At 49.1% G+C, this 19,651-nt stretch overlaps 1 protein-coding gene across 11 annotated transcripts in view; it reads left to right on the forward strand.

Annotated features, from left to right (window-relative positions):
* The window catches only part of MEGF11 (multiple EGF like domains 11), a 368,017-nt gene that overhangs the window by 292,541 nt on the left and 55,825 nt on the right, over window positions 1–19,651 (forward strand). For all 11 annotated transcript variants that reach the window (XR_012494704.1, XM_074327539.1, XM_074327538.1 and 8 more), the window contains 3 exons: window positions 1,284–1,404; window positions 8,863–8,999; window positions 13,645–13,857. Coding sequence is in view for 10 of the 11 variants with exons in the window: in XM_074327539.1 (XP_074183640.1) it covers window positions 1,284–1,404; window positions 8,863–8,999; window positions 13,645–13,857 (471 nt within the window). In the remaining variant the exon portion in view is untranslated. The remainder of the gene's footprint in view (window positions 1–1,283; window positions 1,405–8,862; window positions 9,000–13,644; window positions 13,858–19,651) is intronic.

Here is a 19,651-nt window from a genome sequence, read left to right on the forward strand (position 1 = left end):
AGATGGGGGGGGGGGGGCGCGGATCCACCTGCTCTCTCAGCAGGCAGCTGCATGGTCCCCACCTGCTGCTCAGGTGGGCCGGGTGACAGATGGAAGTTCAGGATAGTCCTGATAAATATCCTGCCAAAATATTAGAGCCCTGCTTGTCGGGCCAGAGTGACTGGTGCAAGCTGAGTCTATGCAGGGATGGGCGCTACCATGGACAGAGGAGCTCAGTAAATTCCTCCTAAGAGTTCCTTCCTGGTCAAGACTCAGACCTTCACATGGAATTCTCTTTTGATCATAACCCAAATGCCTGCTCTCCTAGGGCCTGGCCATTCCAGCCATTTGAAACAGAAGGAGTAAGGGCCCTGGGCAGATAGCAGGCATAGATTTGGGGAGTTTATTGTGCCTGTTCCTTTCCCCTACTTTCTCCCCTCAGACCCCAAAAAGCCCCTCACTCCAGTTCCCTGAAAAGTCTGTATTGACAGGGGACCTCCAGGCTGCTTAGTTGTGACCCCCTCAAAGGCAAGATTGAAGCACACACACACACTCACACACACATACACACTCACTCACACACACTCATACACACTCACACACGGACACACACACACACACACAGCAGAGGCTCAGTGGTCCCCCCAACAACCCTAGATCCTGCTAGGACACTCAAGGACTCTTGCCACAGACACATTGACTGCAAGTGTTCTCTGCCCCCATATCTGGCCAGCTCCAGCTAAAGGCCAGGGCCACTGGACTAAGGCCCAAGGTCAAGACCCTATGCAAATCCTCCCCCACACTTCAGCTGTGCCCAGTCCCTGCACATAAGCCTGTCATGGTACATGAGACCCTTCCAGAGCCTGGAAGGGGAGCATGCCCCAGATTTTCCCTCTTTCTGCATCCAGGCAGATTCTGGAAGGCCAGATTCCAGGTCCACTTCTCAGTGTCTTTGCCTATGCTGTTCCTTCTGCCGTTCTTCCCATTTTCCTAGTGAAACTAACCTCAACTTCAAGACTCAAGTAAAATGTCACCCTCTTAGGGAAGGCTTCCTCAGCTCTCCCTGCCTAGGAGAACACTCTTCTTTACACTAAAAGCACATGCGTTCCACTTCATTATATCTGAGCCCTGCTTTCCCCTCCTGGCAGGAAGCAGGACTGCACCTCAGCTGACAGGCCTAGTACAGTTCATAACTGTGAACTCAGTAATTCCTGGGAAGCCCTAGAGCATTGGAACCGGCAGCACTGGGGCCCTGCCACCTGAGCTGCTGCTGCTGCATCTAACACCTCTGCTTCCCCATGCAGCTGCGAGGAGCTGTGCCCACCTGGGAGCCATGGGGCTCACTGTGAGCTGCGTTGCCCCTGCCAGAATGGGGGCACCTGCCACCACATCACTGGCGAGTGTGCCTGCCCCCCAGGCTGGACGGTAGGTGGACCCGCGGGATCTGGGCAGGGCACTGTAAGAGGTCTGAGCGCGCCTCACACGCACTGGAGGGCTGAATTCCTCTCCCGCCCTGAATACCCTCTCTCCTAGTTATGGTCATCAGCATCATTAGACACTGCCCTAGACACAGCTTGGAAGCCTAGGGCTGCCATCTAAGTGCTGTGTGACCCAAGGCAACTTGCTTAACCTGTCTAAGTCTGTGGTCCCTCCAAAGAGCTGACTTCTTCTCATAGATTGCTTCTATCCTTGTGCATAGATACTCACTTCAGTTGCCATGGGCTCTCACGCCCAATGCTGACCCTGAAAAAAGCCCTCAGTTACTGTAGACTCTGCTTTCCCATCTGTAAAATTGACATAACAATAGTCAGCCTGCCCTTCTTAGCTGCCGTGGTTGGCAGAAGACTCAGATGAGGACGGGTATATCCAAAGTGCCTTGCAAACTCAGGTGTTCCACAGGTACTTGTTCTATGGATCCCTGGATGCCACAGACAATCCACAAGCCTCCTTTCAGCCAACACGCTCCACCTGTGGAAGCCCTGCTTCACCCTTCACAGACCCAAGTTCCTCAGAAGCAGCGACTCATCAGGCTGACTTTCCTGTTTCTTGTTTGTGGGGGAAGCTCAGTGACATAGCTGGCTGCCTCCCCCTGGGGCCTGAAGCTTTGCAAAGCTAGAGAGGACCGGGCTGCCAGCAGGAGCAGGATACCTGGGGAGGCTGGGAACGTCTAGGTCACGCGGGGTGAGCAGGGCCCATTGGTGTAGGCACAGATTTGCCAGACTTTTTTAGAGCAATAAAGGACCTGGGGGGTCATGTGGTTTGGCAGCCCCCAAACCTGGCTGCACACCGGAGTCACAGAGGTTTGGGGTGAAGGACATATTCCCAGGCTCCACCAGACACCTTCTGGGGCCTGGGGATCTCTATTTTTAATTAGCTCCTCAGATGATTCTGAGGCAGCCAACTCTGTCTGCAGGTCTGCATTTGGAGCCATGGCATGTTCTTCTGTTTTTCCCAGAACCCTTGGGTTTCTTGAGGGTAATGGTGGGGATAGGGAGTCTAATAATTAGGACCCTGCTCCATTTTACTTTACGTACTTTCTCTATTGAGGTTCTAGGTAAGATTTCACATACAAACAGGGTCTCCCAGTGTTAAGATGTTTGAACACCACTGGTCAATCAATACCTTCCTTTCTTACGTGACGAAACTGAGGCCCAGAGAAGCTAAGTGATCTGCCCAAGGCCACACTGCTGGTTAAGAGGGAGGTGAAGCGAGAATCCAGGTCTCCTGACTCTTGAATACCAACCCTTGGCGTCTGTCTGTCTGTCTGTCTCTTCTGAGGACAAAGGGGCTGCTGCCACCTGTCTCACACCTGCCCATTTCTCCCACCCTGACCCACTCTCTGGAAAGGCCTTCTCATCTGCAGCCAGCTTCCAGCACCCCAGCACCTGAGAGCTGTGTCCTCGGGGACCCAGCAGCAGCCAGTGAGGTCGGTGAGGAGGTGGGGAGAGAGAGGCCACTGGCAGGCCCTGTGCCTCCAACGGCCTCTCTGGAGAGAATGATGGAGGCCGGGGATTGTAGAGGGTAAGGGAGGAAGGCAACATATGGAGAGATTTGTTTTTCTCCCCAACACAGAGACAGGTTTGTTCTTTCCGAAGACAGGAAACTGTCAATAGACGCTTTAGATTTGGGGACTTTAGGTTTTTACTTTTTATTGTAGACAATTGCATTTCTATTTTTGACACAGCATTTAACTTGCAGATTTGTATGAATTATTAATACCCCTTATGCATGCAGAGTCAAAGTATCTTGAAGCTGCATCTCAGGCCCGAGGCCCCTCCCAGGGAGGGCAGGGGCCAAGGAGACAGTGCTGGGCAGAATGGCCCTGCTTTGTCATCCTCTGTGGCTTCACTTTCCTGTTGCCCCCAGGTGGCTTCAGCCACGCTCCGAGACCTGAAGAATACAATTGCTAACTCACACAGTGCAGCTCCCCAAATAAATGAGGCGCTGTGCAGAGCTGGAGAAGAGCCACCAGGAGAGATTCCTGGCCCCCAGCCCCTGACTGTGCCCACAGGACACTCCACTTGCCCAGCTGTGGTGAGCCCCTTCCAGGAGGGAGATTTGCAAGAGCCTGGGGAATTATTTTCTTTCTTTTTCTGGGCTCTGAGACCTTTCAGAGGAGAGAGACCAGGTGTGAGCAGCTTGATGAGAGGGCACTGCCAACAGACATGGAGAAAGGAGGAGATATGCTCGCTCCCCCCCCTCCAGGACTTCCCATCTGATGGTGGAGACTGGATACAGTGTGTTCATGTGCATGTGCATGGACACACTCACACACACATGCAAACGACAGGCCTGAGGAGCTGGGGTGCAGGACCAGTTAGCATGGAGGGCCAGAAAGAGGCGTTTGGAGCTGAGGTTGTACAACCACAGACGCTCCGGTTTGGGAAGAATGATTCACGGCGCTCCGTGCCCTGGACTGTGGGCTGGCTCATCTCCACGGCACCTGCACCACCTGCTGTTCACTGTTTGTTGAGGGCATCCTTGCCGTCTGGGACAGAAGTGATACTTAGAAATGCCTTCAGCTGCTTGGAGAAGCAGTTGTCTTATTGGCGTGGTCTGGCGTCCTTTCCCCACCTTGGCCCCTCCTTTATGCTCCATTTGGCCACCTTCCACTTAAAGTGTGGCTGGTTTTCAGATTTTGACAAAACCAGTTAACTGGTCTAACCAGTTCTGAGAGGAGCAGGATGATTGCTTCCCCTCATCTCCAACCTCCTAGATGCCACACAGCCCGAGATCCCACTGCAAGTGGAGACTCACACTCAGTCGTCTATAGAGCACGTCTATAGGGCCTTCAGGGCAAAGCAGCACAGATGGGCGGCCTCAACAACAGAGTTTATTTTCTCTCAGTCCTGGAGGCCAGAGTGTAAGATCAAAGTGTTGGAAGGGTTGGTTCCTTCTGAGGCCTCTCTCCTTGGCTTGTAAATGGCCGTCTTCTCCGTGTGTCTTCACGTGGTTGTCCCTCTGTACCTGCTTGTGTCCTAGTCTCTTTTTATGAGGACACCAGTCACACTGAAATAGGACCCACCCTAATGACCTCATTTTAACTTGATTACCTCTATAAAGGCCCTATCTCCAAACAGTCAGATTCTGAGGTGCTGGGGTTAAGATATATGAATTTGGGGGGAAATAACTTAGCTCATAATAACAGGAGAGAAACTATAAGGCCACAGCCTTCTCTTAAACTGACGTTTCCTGCCTGCCCTCTCCCCCTGCCTCCCCACAAAAGGCTGTTTTTCCAACCAGCAGTAATTGACTAGTTACGAGGTTCTCGTCCACTCTTCTCAGTCCCAGGTTATACTGGGCTCCTACCCAATGTCACCTGTATATTACATCATCTATAAATCCCATTGTGTGTTCATCACCCAGAGTCAGGTTCCTTCACATTTCTAATCTCACTTAATCCTTATAACCACCTGGGAGACCTGAGGTTACCACTCCCATTTTATAGATGAGGAAACTGAGGTCCAGTATGATCACATAACTTACCGTGTTCAACCATTTTTGAATGTTTATGTGCATATGGCCCCCATATGTATTGTTACTAATTTATCCCTAAAACTCTCTGCAGTCATCTGGGAGGAGGTAGAACTGGGATTTGAGGGCAAGTCCTGCACTGGATTTGAGGCCGGTGTTCTTTCCACCACACCCGGCAGCAGGCCTTGCAAGGTATCAACTTGTTTAAGGTCCCTGTAGCTCAAACCCAAGGAGGAGCCTGCAGTGCCTGCAGTTGGGGACTACTGAGTGGGGCTAAAAGAGTTGTTCACCCACCTGTCCCAAAAGTCTCCAGGATGCCTAATTTCCCCCAAAGTGTTGGAAGGCAGTATCCTCTGCACCAGACTTTCCCCCTGCCCTCCTTAGGGGGCCCTGGTCCTGTCTCAGGAGCTCTGAAGAGAAAAGGAACCTGCAGCCTAATAGGATGGATGGGGTGTGTGCATGTGTGTATGCGTGGGGTCGGGTGTAAGTACGTGAGGGCCCCCCAGGGCTCCATGATGGGGGGTAGGAGGTATAAACACTGCCCCCCAAGGTGACTCAAAATATCTTGTCAGGATCAACGTCCTTCTCCAGGCCAGGGCTGCAGAGGACTGACTCATGGTGTCCAGAAAGACTCCTCTTTTCTTTCAAGAATCCCTAGAGCTTTCGGGGTGCAGTGAGAAAGGCAGGCTCCTGCCACACCCAGGGCACCCCCCAACCACCTCCAGGAGGAAGAAGGACCCCTCCTTTGGTAGCTTTTCCCTGCCCCTCTCCTCACACACGCACTCATCTCACAGTTCTGGGCGGCTGCCTCTGTCCCCTCAATCCTCCCTTTCCTCCTCCCGCCCCCCCCACTCTCAGCCCCTCACTGTCTGACCTATGTGTGTGGAAGAGAAATCAGAGCTGAAAAGCCTCCCACTTAATTCATTACAAGTAAATTGGATGATATTGAAAGATGTCTCTGGTCAGCAGGATTTTCCTGACTAAACTAGCTTCCTCAGGGTTGGCAATTATTGGTACTTAATAATTATGTGTTGGACTAATTGATTAATTAATTGTGGGAGAATCCTTCATCTCTGTAAGAGATGTAACTATCTCTGGTGCAGGAGAGACTGGAAGGGCAGCAGGAGACAAGAGCAGGTTCAGACTTCTGTTTGATAAAGACCTAAGATTCATACGTATAATTTAAGTTATCTAATCACCACAAAGCTAATACAGGAGGGAGGGGAAAGTCATCCCCTGCCCCATTCACAAAGCCCACTCCCCAAAGGCAAACATATTCAAATCTCCTAGTTTCTTCTGGCATTTCCCTGCATAATTCTTCATAACATGCTTTATTGCCATTTCCTGGCTTTGCCATTGTAGACATTTGCTGAATCTATTGACTTCCTACCGTAGGATAAGATGCGCCTCTGTCATACACGTGCACACGGGCACCCTTCCCTCACCCTCTCAATGGAGTTTTATTACAATTTGGTTAAATCATTTTTTAATGTTTATGTACATGTGCCCACATATGTATTGTTATTAATTGATCCCTAAATCTCTCTGCAGAACTCTAAAATGCCTTTCCATAAAGTCAGACACGTCAGAAATCTCTCAGTTTGGTTTTCGTTTCTGTTTTGATCTTGAGGCCACATTCACAAACTCCTGCCTGCTTCTGCTCCTGCTGCATAGTTGTCATTCTAGGATTCCTTTCACCACCATCCTGGAATTCCTTTCACCTCTCTCTTCTGTGGAGTCCCTATTTCCAGAAACCCGTGTCTTTCTTTTTTTTGGATAATTCTTTTTGATGGAAAAAAAAATCTTCCAGTAGCTTCCGGAGAAAGTACTCATGGAAAGTAAAATTTTTGAGTCTGTTCAAATTTGAAAATGTCATTATTGAATCCCCCACTTGAATGTTAATTTAGGTGGGTGTAGGATTCTAGGTGGGAAATTATTTTCCTCCAAAACTTTTAAGGCATTGCTCCATTGTCTTCTAGTTTCCGGTTAAGAAGTCTAATACCTTTGATTCCTGATCTTTTGTATGTGAGTTTCTAAAAACTTCGAGACTCATTTATTTATCCATAGAAATGTAAAATTTTTGCAACAATTGGGCTTAATGTTGGTCTCTTTCCATTTTTTGTGCTGAATATTATATAGGCCCTTTCAGTTCAGAAACCAATGCTTTCCATCCTTCCATTCTAGGAAATTTTCTTGTATTATATTTCTCATTTAATTTACCCACCTCCACTTTTCTTTTTCATTGTCTAAAAGCCCTGTTAATTAGATGTCAGAACCCCTGGACTTATTTTCTAATTGATTTTATTGTATTCTCTCTCTCTCTCTCTCTCTCTCTCTCTCTCTCTCTCTCTCTCTCTCTCTCTCGTTCTCCAGCCTGCTTTGTAGAAGATTTATTCACCTTTATCTTCCAGCTCTTCTATTGCAATTTTTTAAAATTTCTGTCATCTTATATTTACTTTTTAAGCACTATTTGCTATTCTCTGGCTACCCCCTTTTTAGCTCTCTGTTCTTTCACAGATACAAATACTTCATCTAACTGCCTAAGGATATCCATTTTTATTATAACAGAGGCCTTTTCTTCTGTTTTCTTTGCTCCCTGCATTGTTCCTTTTGTCTATTTGTCTGCTTTGGTCTTCTTTCATGTTAAAGCCTTCTTGTTAGAAGTCTTCTAACAAGTCTTCTTTATGTTAGAATCTTTCATGTTAGAGCCTCATTTCGGATACGTAGTGATCCTGGGCCACCTGCTCATGTTTTACCATGAGCCTCAGAAAATCTGGTTGGAAGCCTGGGGGAAGGCGGAGATGTGGTTGTTGGCTGATGGGATCCTCAAATATCAGTATCCATAGGTCTTTCCTCTTGAGCTCTCAGTGTCCCCAGAAAAGAGTCCTCCAGAATCCTACCAGAGGGAGTATAATCTGGGAATGAACATTCTGGGAGCTGAGAGCAAGCGAGGAGAGCAGAGAGTCTGCTCATTCAGCAGGCAGGGTTTCCCAGCACGCCCATTTCGCACAGTCCCCCACCCCCAGCTATGCTTGGTGTCCCTGTGTCCAAAGCCAATGTGGGTCAACATGTCTAAAAGGAAACTGCCGGTCTTGGGAAGTCACCTGGCTATTTGAAATAGGGGCAAAACATCTGGGGTCTAATTCCCTCTTTTGTAAGTTTTCAAACAGTTCTCTTGTTTCACCTGCACCTTGGCCTTCTGCAGTTCCTGGTGTCTCTGACTCCTGAGCTTTCTGAGGTTACGGAGCAACCTGATGACTTCCCACACTTCCTTTGCTGGCGCTTAGCCTTGCTGAGAAAGCAGAAGCCTCAGCAGTTCCATTCCTCCATCTGCTCTTCCATCTTCCATTATGTGACATCTCTTGTCTTCTGCGGTCTCTTCTCCCATTCCTTTTATCCTTCTGGTTTATACCTTTCCTTCTCTCCTCTCATGTTAGCTGGGTTTAGGAAAGGAATGGAGATGAATGTGTTTCCAGACTACACGTTTAATCACAGTCTCTTCCTTGTTTTTCCTCAGCACTTTATTGTGTACCAGTGTGAGAGCAATTAAAATCTGGTACTCGGGTTACCTGTTTTCTTGTCTCTCTCCCCGGTAGACTGGGAGGAATCGAATCTTACTCATATGTGTATATTCTTAGTGTCTAACACAGTGCCTGGTATACAACAGGCACTCAATAAATGTGTGCTGAATAATGGGATGAGCAAATTGGCCTCAGTCTCCCGTCTCTAAAATGGGGCTTTGGAGCCATGATATCCAGCTTTCTGTGCTTCTGTAATTGAGGAGAAAGTCCCACGGAGGGGATGGGTGGACCCTTGGGCTGTAGCAGCTGTGCCACTTCCAGGAGAGAGTGGTCCCCGGATTGCATCTCCGAATCCCCACTTGTTTGTGTCCTCCCTCCTCTGTTTCAGGGAGCTGTGTGCGCACAGCCCTGCCCGCCAGGGACCTTTGGGCAGAACTGCAGCCAGGACTGTCCGTGCCACCATGGAGGGCAGTGTGACCATGTGACTGGACAATGCCATTGCACAGCCGGATACATGGGGGACAGGTAAGGACGATGTCATCTCACTCATTCTCACAACAGCCTTGCAGAGACCAGCTGAGGTTTACCAGCCCACAGCATTCTCCTGCCAGCTTTCCCATTCCTTCTTCAGAAAGTATTCTGAGTCCTCCTGCCAGGGAGTTTCATTAATTTATCCTCCCTGCCCCTTGGCTTGCTGAGTGTACCCCCTCCCCCAGCCCAGTGACCTGAGCCCTGAACTTACATTGACTCACTTGGGGAAGCAGGTGAGCACCTACCATGCACTCTCTACTTTCTGCCCTCTTAGAGGGAGGTAATGGCACCCATAATCCAAAGAAGCTGAGAGTGCCAACTCAGTTTGCACATTTTGCACGATTTCTTCTAGAAGGGGATTTTTATGCCTACTGTGAGTTCTGCCAAATGGATCATGACATCAGTTTGCATCCTCGGAAGGCCTGTGGCTTGAAAGCAAACTGAACAAGGACACCCATGTCCTGGGATCAAACCAGCCTTGCAGAATGGGTAATCCACAAACACATAACTGAGGAATCACCGTGTGCGCACATTTGCTACAGGAGGAAGGATGCTAGGATGACAGGAAGGTGCTGTGAAGGAAGAATGAGAAACAATGACCAGTGTGTCTGGTGGCCAGTGAATTCAGAGACGGAGTTTTTTGCCTGTAGGACCCAGGCTACGCCTCCTCCCTCACACTCTCAGCCACATGCATGTCTTCAAGCAGAGAGAGGGCCGGGGAGCAGAGGCTCTCACACCCTTGCCTGGTTCTGGAGGACCCATGTTTCATCTCCGACTCTGGGTTTTGTTACTCTTCCCAAACAAGGTGAGGCAAGGAGAATGGTTGTTCGCCATTCCTCTGCCTTCCTGGCCCAGGTAACATCAGGAAGCACGGATGGGGGCTGAATCAGCCAATGAGTCCTTCTGTCCAACGTTACTGGGCTCCTCCAACTTCCACTGGAGTCAGCCTAACTCCTTAGTGACAGCCTGAAAAGAGCTTTGTCATTGTCAGCGCAGACTTGCTGACCCCTAGCCTGAAGTCTTCAAGACAGATCTGATCTCTTTGTGAACAAGTGTACGTCTCCATGAGCTTCCCAAGCACAGAACATGGGGTGTTACGTTTGGGGATCCATCCCTCCCTGAACTGTGTCAGAGACTGGGTCTCTGGCCTAAGTGGGGGAGAAAGAACTGAAGCAGTGAGCCCACCTTCCCATCCTCACCATCTCCCCCAGTAAGGAAACACTCAGAATGAACCAGGAGGGACAGGAGCCGGAAGACCCTAGAACCAGAGCAGGGCCCCTTTGTTTCAGTCCACTTTCACATGAGCAGGAAGACAGCCCATTTAGTGTTGTAGATGAGCAGGCTCAGGGCTCCACCTGGCTGGACTCAACACCAGTGTGCCCTGCCTCGTTGGCACTCCCAATTTTCAATGCCAGGATGTCCCAAATGGAGAAGTCATCCTAACCACTCTTCTTGTTGGGTCCCAGCCCATGATCCTGGGGCAGAGAGAAATCCCAAAAGCCATACGGTCCTCTAGCAAGCTTTGCCAATCAACTACAGAGACAAGTTCAACTGAAGGGCCAGGTAACATTTGGGTTTCCCACCTAAATGGGCTGCCTGGTATTTAATATTTTGTAAAATTGCCTCCATTAATTTTGTAGGTGACAGCTGCATTAACCCACCCCAAATCATCACGAGCATATTAAAATTGAGTGGGTGTAATAATGCAAGCCTCCCCAGATAGGCAGAATCCAGTGCAAATTAAACACGAAACATAACGAGGGTTTTGCAGCTCATTTTGTAATTTAATTGAGCAATGTATCTGGTTGTTAATGGCAATATCAGACACATTAGATTGATATGTTGCAAAGGAAGGATGTTTAAGTAGAAAACTAATTCCTGCTGTGATTACCCTTCTGTTCCACAGGCCCTGTTATTAGCGTGCTTTGTGTAAAATTCATTAGCAGTCATTGCTTGATCTCTAAATAAATAAGTTATTTAAATTGTGAGTAGAAAAAAAAAAGAGGCTGATTATGTAAATGGATTAGGATGTCAATATTTCATTTCCAGATTCTTTTGCTGGGGCTGTGGAGTCAGTCCCTTCATAAACATGGCAGGGTGGGTAGGGGAAGTGCCCTTCAGAGGAAGCTCACTGCTCAGGGCTCTGCCCGATGCTGCTGGATGGGAGGGAACAGGAGTGTTCCAGTGTCAGGGACGAGGAGTCAAGAGGTATCTCCTGGCTTGGGTTCCTTCCCCTGATGTCTGAGACATCTGAGGAGAACCAAGCTCCATGACTTCAGGAAAAATCCATTCTGAGGTTGAACAGGGATTAGCGATTCAAGTAGTGATTTTCTAGCTCTTCAATGCTTTGTGTCCTCCCCTTCTGCCTCAGTTTCCCTTGTTACCTCCCCTATCCTGCGTCCTCTTGTCCTTCCTGTCTTCCACCTTCCATTCCTTCTCCATATATCTCTTTTCTTTTTTTCTTCTTCCTCCCTCTCTTTTCTGTTCTCTTTCCTTTCACGAGGCCTCAGACTGGCTAAAATGCAGCAAGATTTGTAGGAAAATGCTCTGGGGGTGAAGAGTCACCTGACCTGTCTGCATCTCAGCCTCCACAACTGTAAAGTAAGGGTTATGGGAATATCTGCTGCTTCAGGGGCCTGGGGACGTGCTTTGGGGCCTGTGCAGCTAGAAGTCCCTCTCTATCCAGTGCCCAGCGAGGTAGCTGTCATTACCCCTGCTGCCTGTTCATTCTGCCAGCGTCCTTTTGCCACAGTGGCTCTGAGAGGGGAGGGTGAGTGACATCTTCCTGTGAGGGAAGTCCTCAAGGCTAGACCCTGTCACCCTCCTCAGGCCTCAGTCGTTGTAGGCTCAAGGCAACAAAGAAGAGAGACAGAGACACCCCAACGTGGTAAGACTTATGCCCAACACACTGGTGGCTCCATCCCCCGGGTCCTTGCTGGTGGCCGCTACTGCTTCGCTGGTGTCTGGCCACTCATCCTCACAACAGGTAACCGAGGCCGCCCCGGCTCAGGAGCTCCGGGCCTATTGTGGAAAGCACTGCTTCCAACTCAAGACTCCACGAGATTAATAAAGAAGCTAAGGATGTGTTTTTTTAAACATCTTTTATTGCTTCCCCCCCTCAATTATTGTATAAAATATGTAGAAAACCTGGAAAATGAGAAAACATGACAATTAAAACACTCTAATTCCTCAGGTCCACTCCATTTTTAACATTTTGGAATTCTTCCCTTCGAGCTTTTTGTACCAGAATCTGAGGCAGAAGGTCAGACGGGCTGTGTTATGAGAATTACAGAAACAATATTTGCAAGAGTAACAATAAATTACATTCCTAATTGAGCCCTTACCATGTGCGGGACAACTTTCTCAACGTTTATACACTCTGTCTCCTTTAATCCTCAAACAATGAGGTGAGGTCTCATTGTTATCCCGTTTTATGACGAGGGAGCGGAATTGTAGGTCAGTTCTCCATTCCCTGCACCGTCGAAGCAATGCTGGGACACGGATAATCCATAACCGCAGAGGCCATTCCTGCTGTCTCTGGGACACAGGAGTCACCCCCCCGTTTTTACCCCACAGGCCCCCAGGTTTACCCCTTGTCAGGATCCAGTTGCTATGACAATGGATTTGCATCCCCTGGGAAATGGCCCTGCGCTGGGGTGTTGGGCATGTCCAGGAAGCCAGGTAGTCAGCAGCAGGGGTCACACCCTCCCCCCCGGAATCCATGACCAATGGCTGTGCATCTGTAAGTCACATAATTATCATGATGCTGTGACTCTAAGTACCAGGCCTGAGCAGAAGGACACAGGGGGACCAGTCCTGCTTTTTAAGGGACTTACCAGTTGTTGGGAGAAGCTTAGCCCCGGCCCTGAGGGGGTCCCCAGTCTGAGGAAGAGGACTTCTCCAGTCTGCTAACAGCTTGTACTCAGGGAAGTTCCACACTGGCAGAGGAGATACGTCTTCTAGTATGACAAGGGGAGACTATACATCTGCCCCAAAGACTCAAAAAAAAACCAACAAAAAAAATAGAGACAGTGAATAGAAATAAAATTATCCCATTTCATCAAATCTAAGATGCCACCAGTTGTAAGATGCGTCATTATTTTATATACTGCTAAGAATGAAAAACACTGATAATTAAACTATGACATGCCATCAGTTATAAGATTTTACTGATTTCAAAAATGTTAAAATATATTTTTAAAACATAAGGTTTAGTGTTTAGTAGGTACAGAAATTTCAGTTTGGGAAAATGAAAAGGTTCTGGAGGTGGATGGTGGTGATGGTTGCACAACAGTGTGAATGTACTTAATGCCATGGAACTGTATACTTAAAATGGTTAAAATGGTAAATTTTGTGTTATATATATTTTACTGCAATCAAAAAATGAAAACACAAACACATAAGGCCTATAATTAATGAAATACGATAGCACAAACTCAGTGCTGAGGAATTGACGGACCCGGCATGAAGGGGTGACTAAATCATGGAATCCTTCCTGGAGGAGGAGAGGGAAGGGGGGAGGAAGCTGTAAGGGGGTGCAGCACGCCAGGCCCAAGTCTGGACGCTGGGGGGTGCATGATGGATGGATCTGGAAGGGCAGGTGAGGGGCACAACCTCAACACCTTCTGCTGTCCCGCAGGTGCCAAGAGGAGTGCCCCTTCGGGACCTTCGGCTTCCAATGCTCGCAGCGCTGTGACTGCCACAACGGGGGCCAGTGTTCGCCCACCACTGGCGCCTGTGAGTGTGAACCTGGCTACAAAGGCCCACGCTGCCAGGAGCGGCTGTGCCCCGAGGGCCTGCACGGCCCAGGCTGTACCTTGCCCTGCCCTTGTGATGCCGACAACACCATCAGGTACAAGCTGCAGGCGAGTGGGGTGGGCACAGGTGAAGAGGGGGCTGCTCAGGGCACAGAGCGCCACCTCCAGCCTAGTCATCCAGGTAGGACAGTGCAAGAGCCGGGACCTCAGCAATCATCTTTGCTGACCACTTTGATGAAAAGAAGGGAAAACCCGGGCCACACAGACAGAACCAGGGCCCAGGTCACCTGCCTCTGTCACCACACTTGGCTGTCAGCATTGAAAATGGGCTAACCTGAGACTCCACACCCAGGAACAAGGAGGGAGCCTGGTGACCCTCAGGGGAACAGGGCGGGGTGGCGTAGAGCCACACAGTCCAGGAGGGGCTGGGAAGGCTGGGCTTGGGATGTCACTGGCTCTGGAGGATTGTCCGAGAGAATATTTCACCTCCACACGCTCCACATTTAGCCAAGAGCTTCCCCAACCCCAAACCCAGAAACAGGACTGCCAGGGCAGAAGCAAGAGCCACAGAGGATCAGTACTAGAAGGGACCTTAACAGTCAGGGTGGCTTGCCTGGGTCTGGCGGGGGCTGTCCCAGCAGCCCCTGGCTAGTGTGGAGGAGCAGGAGGGACAGAGAGCAGGCGCTTTGTCAGGGCCTTGGCTTGGGGCCAGCCTCTCCTGTACTGTGTATCCTTTGGGACTTGGGCACACCTGGGCTAAAGCTAGGCTCACCCCTGCTTCCAGATGAGCCCGAATCTGGGGAGCAGAGAAGCCAGAGTTGCTCTGGGCCACTTCTCCCATCTCCCTTCACTTCATGTACCAGCGGACCCCTCCCTCTGCTAATAAATGAGGCTGTCAGCCCCAGACAAACGCCTCCACGGCCCTTTATGTGGCTGCCTCTTATCTGGGTGGCAAAGGGTGCAGGACAGTTCAGGGAAGGACTGGTTGCTCCAAGCAGTGGATGCTGCTGCTGTTCGCAGCCCTGACTCTGGGACAGCCAGGACTTAGCCTCAGCCCCTCTCCATTTCCAGCTTTTGATTCTCCACAAATCACCCAAGAGCCTGCAAGCAGAGTCATCTTAGTGACTGTTACGGCTTAGATGGAATCTGTCCTCAGTCCTTAGTTCCTGGAGCTGGAGACTGCTGTGGTGGTCAGGGAAGGCTTCCTGGAGGAGGTGGCATCTGCACTGGCAGGCAGGGCTAGAGCTCTAAAGCTCTAAACACAGGAATTGTGCATGGCTGGTCAGTGGGCTGGGTAGCTACCTCAGACTGTTCCATGATTGGAGGACAGCACTAGGACTCCCCACCCCTGCATAGAAGCCAAGAGAGGACCCTCTCCAGGGCAGAAATCAAGGCTGCTGCTGAGGTCGTATGTAGGGTGAGTCCCTGCCACATAGATCCAACCAACCCTCAAATTAAAGAGCTATTGTTTTCCTCCTGTGCCTGAGCAGCCATGCCCTGCATAATTTATCCTTCCTCTGAAGGAGTCCTCGATGCATTATTAATCTGGAAGGACTCCCTCTTCTCCGTCGCTAATCTCAGCCCATCCAATATTGATGATTATTTGCTTTACTGTCTTTAATGCGTGTCATGTTTCAGGGACTGGGAGGCAGTAGCGCTGCTTAGGAGTGGGGGCCCCCCTGAGAGCTCCTGGCAGCCAACCCCCTAGGCGGGGCTCCTCAGTGTCTGCATGCCTGCCTCCTGGCAGAGAGCTGTGTCACAGCCTGGGTTCCTTGAGGGCAGGAGCGCCTGGCTCGTCCATGTCTGCAGCCTCAGCACTCTGCCCCTGAGCTGATGTCTGCCCTGCTTTTAAAATACATTTCACTCCTTTCTCTTGGCACCCTGCCCCCGTGACTGAGCCCCCAACATTTACAGAGTTTGTGTTCAGGCCAACTCAGGGTTTCTCAGCCTCACCACTGTTGACACTTGGGGCTGGATGATTCTTTGTTGTGGGGGGCTGTCCTGTGTTTTTTAGGATGTTAGAAGTTTCCCTGGCCTCTGCCCACTACATGCCAATAGCAACACCCCACCCCCAAGTTCTGACAACCAAAAATATCTCCTGGGTGGGATGAAGGGAGGCAAAATTTCCCGAGGTTGAGAGCCTCTGGTCTAACTGAACTCTCTCATGCTGCACTGGCTTTGTTCTCGTGGACACAGAGAACAGCTCTCTTCCTCTGTGTGGACACAGGTCATTCTTCTCTTCCCATGAAACTTTGTCCCATTCTAGAGCCTTCTCGTGGGATCCAAGGAAAGTGGAAGGGCAACTCTATAGTCCTCATCCCAAAGCAGCTCCGCCGCAGGTTCTGGTGGGGCCCGAGGAGCCCAAGTCCTGGCCTCAGAACTACCTCTGTTGGAGCAAATGTCCTGATATGTTTGCTTCTCCTCTCTGTGTCTCAGTTTCCCAATCTGCCCATCACCTTTCATCAGCCCAGTGGGGGTAAATGTTCTCGTGGGGTCTTTGAAAGTGAAGCTTCCATCCAACTCACACAAGATGAAGCGTGGGACTCCCAAAAGCCTAGCCTCGTTTTCCCCGGCTTCTGCTTATTTTTGTCGTAAGAGCTTACAACAGAGCCCCACCAAACCGGCTTGCAAGGCCTCAAGCCTCTTTCCTAGGGAGACAAGTACTCCCAGCCCCCAACCAAAGAAAACCCTGCTCATCCAGCCCAAGCCCCTGGAGAGGCTGCTTCAAAGAGGTCAAGTCCACATGCCTCGGGAAGGAAGAAGTGGCTGATAAGATTCCTCAACGCTTCATTCCCTTTATAAACGCTTTGTAGCACACACAAAGAAACCATCCTCCTTCATAAAGAATAACCTTGAGAAAGAGAGTGTCTGTGTGCTGGGCCTTTTCCATGTCCCCTCCACAATTGGATTGTCACAGACAAATTCCAGCAGCCACGATCATGTATTACCTTTGAAAGATTTGTTTTAGCCAACAGATGCAACATTGATAGTAATCTCAGAGTGGGGGTGGGAAAGGGCAGAAAAATCCACCCTGAAAAGAATCCTGTATTATTCAATTTTTGGCCTCCCGTTAACTTGTGATTAATCTGTGTCTGGGGAAAATGGGAGAAAAGCGAAGAAAAAGAAAGAGCAAACCGAACCATTAGCCTAACCACCAGATGTCCATGACTTTTGCCTGAGCCTACCCAGCAGTTACTGGCTGGCCATGTGACCCACGGGAATGGCTCTGCCACCGCTGGGAGGAGGCAGCAGGAAGATGTGATGAAGGGGCTTGTTTCTCAGTCATTGTCAGCAGTCATTCCCCACTCTCTTTTCAGAGGGATTTAGGGATTTTCATAATACTTGACAAGCCATCAAATTAAGAAAATAGAGGTCTCGCTTTTTAAAATAGAATTTTAGAACATAAAAGGAGAGAGAAAGAAATGATTTCAGGTTTGGTTTTGAGCTTTCTGGTTCTCAGAATGAAAAAGTGAAATTGGCGCAGAGAAAAAACCCAGAGCAGCCAAAACGTTGGCAGCTGCGATGGAAAGCGGGAAATGCGGGAATGCTTAGAAGTCAGCGTTTGCTGGTTCACCGTGTGTCTAGTCTGCTTTTCACGGGGTGGTGTTCCCGCCTGAGCGAGGACCTGAAGTGAGAGATTCTGTTGATGGGAAGGGCAGAAGGATGCCTGATGCTCTTTAGAAAATCACCCAGGCTGGGCAGAGCTGATCTCTGCAGTCAACGCTGCCTGCCAGGTTGATTCCTGGGTCCAAGCATGTCATCTCCACGACTGTGACTGAGCCACCCTCTAACCCTAAGTCAAAACCCCAGAGGAGGCCCCTAGAAAGTTGGAACTGAGAAAGGCCCTGCCTACGGGCTTTGCTCGGAGTGTTGGAACAGAGGGAAGAGCCCCACTGCTGGCGCAGGGTCAGTGCCAGCAAATGGGGCTCCCTGCCTCATGGCATTTCCCCTTACAGTGCGGGGCTCAGATCAGAGAGGAATTTTTCTGGAACCACGAAGGTCAGGAAGTCTTCAAACACTCATCTTCTATGTGCATTCTTCTTTTTAACGTATTTACAATTTTTATCGCTTTGCATCTATTAATAAATATAATAGATGTTCTAGTTGGGAGCATTAGAGAATATGTAGAAATTTAAAGAAAAAACTCAGAATCACTCATAATTTCTCAACCCAGAGGGGAGTACAAAAACCATTTTGCTGTAATTTGTTTATCCATCATCCATGTCTGTGTGTATCTGTATCGCTTTCTTCACATTTTAGATCATGACTTTGTATATAGTTTGCTTATTTCACTTAACCTTATATCATATCATTAAATAGTTTGGAAAACAGTTGAATGCTTCTCTAACATTCTTTCATGTGAATTGTCATAATCCATTTAACCAGTACCCTGTTTTCAGAGGCGGCATGAGGCAGCAGACAAGAGTAGGGTCAGACAGACCTGCGTTTGAATTCCAGCTGCCACAGAGTTAGCTATGTGACCTTGGGCAAGTCACATAACCTCCAAGTGCCATTTGTAAAATAGAGGCACTATGTCTAACTCACAGGCTTATTCGATGACTAGAAATATGTGTAAATTGCCTGGTGCTTTAATAGCCTGGTCACATATTATTTATTATTTAAATTGCTTCCATTTCCCACTGTTATAAATAATGCTTCAGGGAATATCTGTGTGCATAAATCTTTCCCCACAACTATGATTATTTCCTTAGGACAGATTCTTAGAAATGGAATTACAAGACCAAACAGTCTGAATATTTTTAGGACTCCTGATATATATCCCCACATTGTTTTCCAGAAACCTTTACCAGCATTGAATATTATTTCTTTAAGAAAAATGTTTTTACTGTTGTGATAGAGAAAAAGTGATATCTAATTATTGATTCGCTTATTAATGAGATTAGTTAATAATTCAACATTTTCCAAAATGATTATTAGCTACTTGCACTTAACTATTCAGGAATGTCTGCCCCCGTCCATCCCTCATTTTCTGTGAGGAAACCAGGGTTCCCAGAAAAGAAGTACCTTGGCTGGGCTTCATACAGTTAGTTTTTCTTTATCTCATTCGCCAGGTATGTACTGAGCATCCCCAGGGTACCAGGGACCCTGCTGGGTGACAACGCAGAGGTGAAATAGAAGGCCTTCCCCTGAGGAGCTGTCATCTGGTAGGGGAGACAGATGAGAAACAAGTCAATAACACAAAATAATTACTTATAATAAAAGTATTATTCATGCCCAATATTTAATTGGGCTGAGAATATAAGCCAGGCACTGGAGATCTTCCAATGACCAGGGCGGACAGAGACATGTCCTTGTGGGACTTAGCAGAACTGAGACTTGTACCCAGGCACCTCTGCCAGCCCAGAGCATGCTCCTTTGGCCACATCCCTTCAGCTGGACTCAGGTGCAGGGAGGAAGGTGACACAGGGAATCTCAGAGGCTTATCTCTACCATCCAGTATCTTCTCTGGAGTGTACTCTGGGCCCTCCCAGTAGGAGATGCGAAGTATAAGAGATTTACTAAGGAGAGAGCTGTGAGGGGAACTGGGGAGGAGGCGGGGAGGCTGAGAGAGCGGCAGACTGCAATGCAGTTCTGACCCGTGTGAAGGAGAGAAGGAAGGAAGGAAGGGAGGGAGGGAGGGAGGGAGGGAGGGAAGGAGGGAGGAAGGAGGAAGGAAGGAAGGGAGGAAGGAAGGGAGGGAGGGAGGGAGGGAGGGAGGGAGGGAGGGAGGGAGGGAGGGAGGGAGGGAGGAAGGCCTTAGACTGCAGCACAGTTCTAAGAAAGTTTGTTAAGGTGCTAAGTCTTTAAGCCAAAGTTGCCCATCAGAGGAATCCCAGATCTTCCAGGAATATGCCGACCTCAATATCCCTGCTATGTTCTAGCTGGGAG

The sequence above is a fragment of the Rhinolophus sinicus genome, linkage group LG03 (assembly GCF_036562045.2).
Source record: "Rhinolophus sinicus isolate RSC01 linkage group LG03, ASM3656204v1, whole genome shotgun sequence".
NCBI lineage: Eukaryota > Metazoa > Chordata > Mammalia > Chiroptera > Rhinolophidae > Rhinolophus > Rhinolophus sinicus.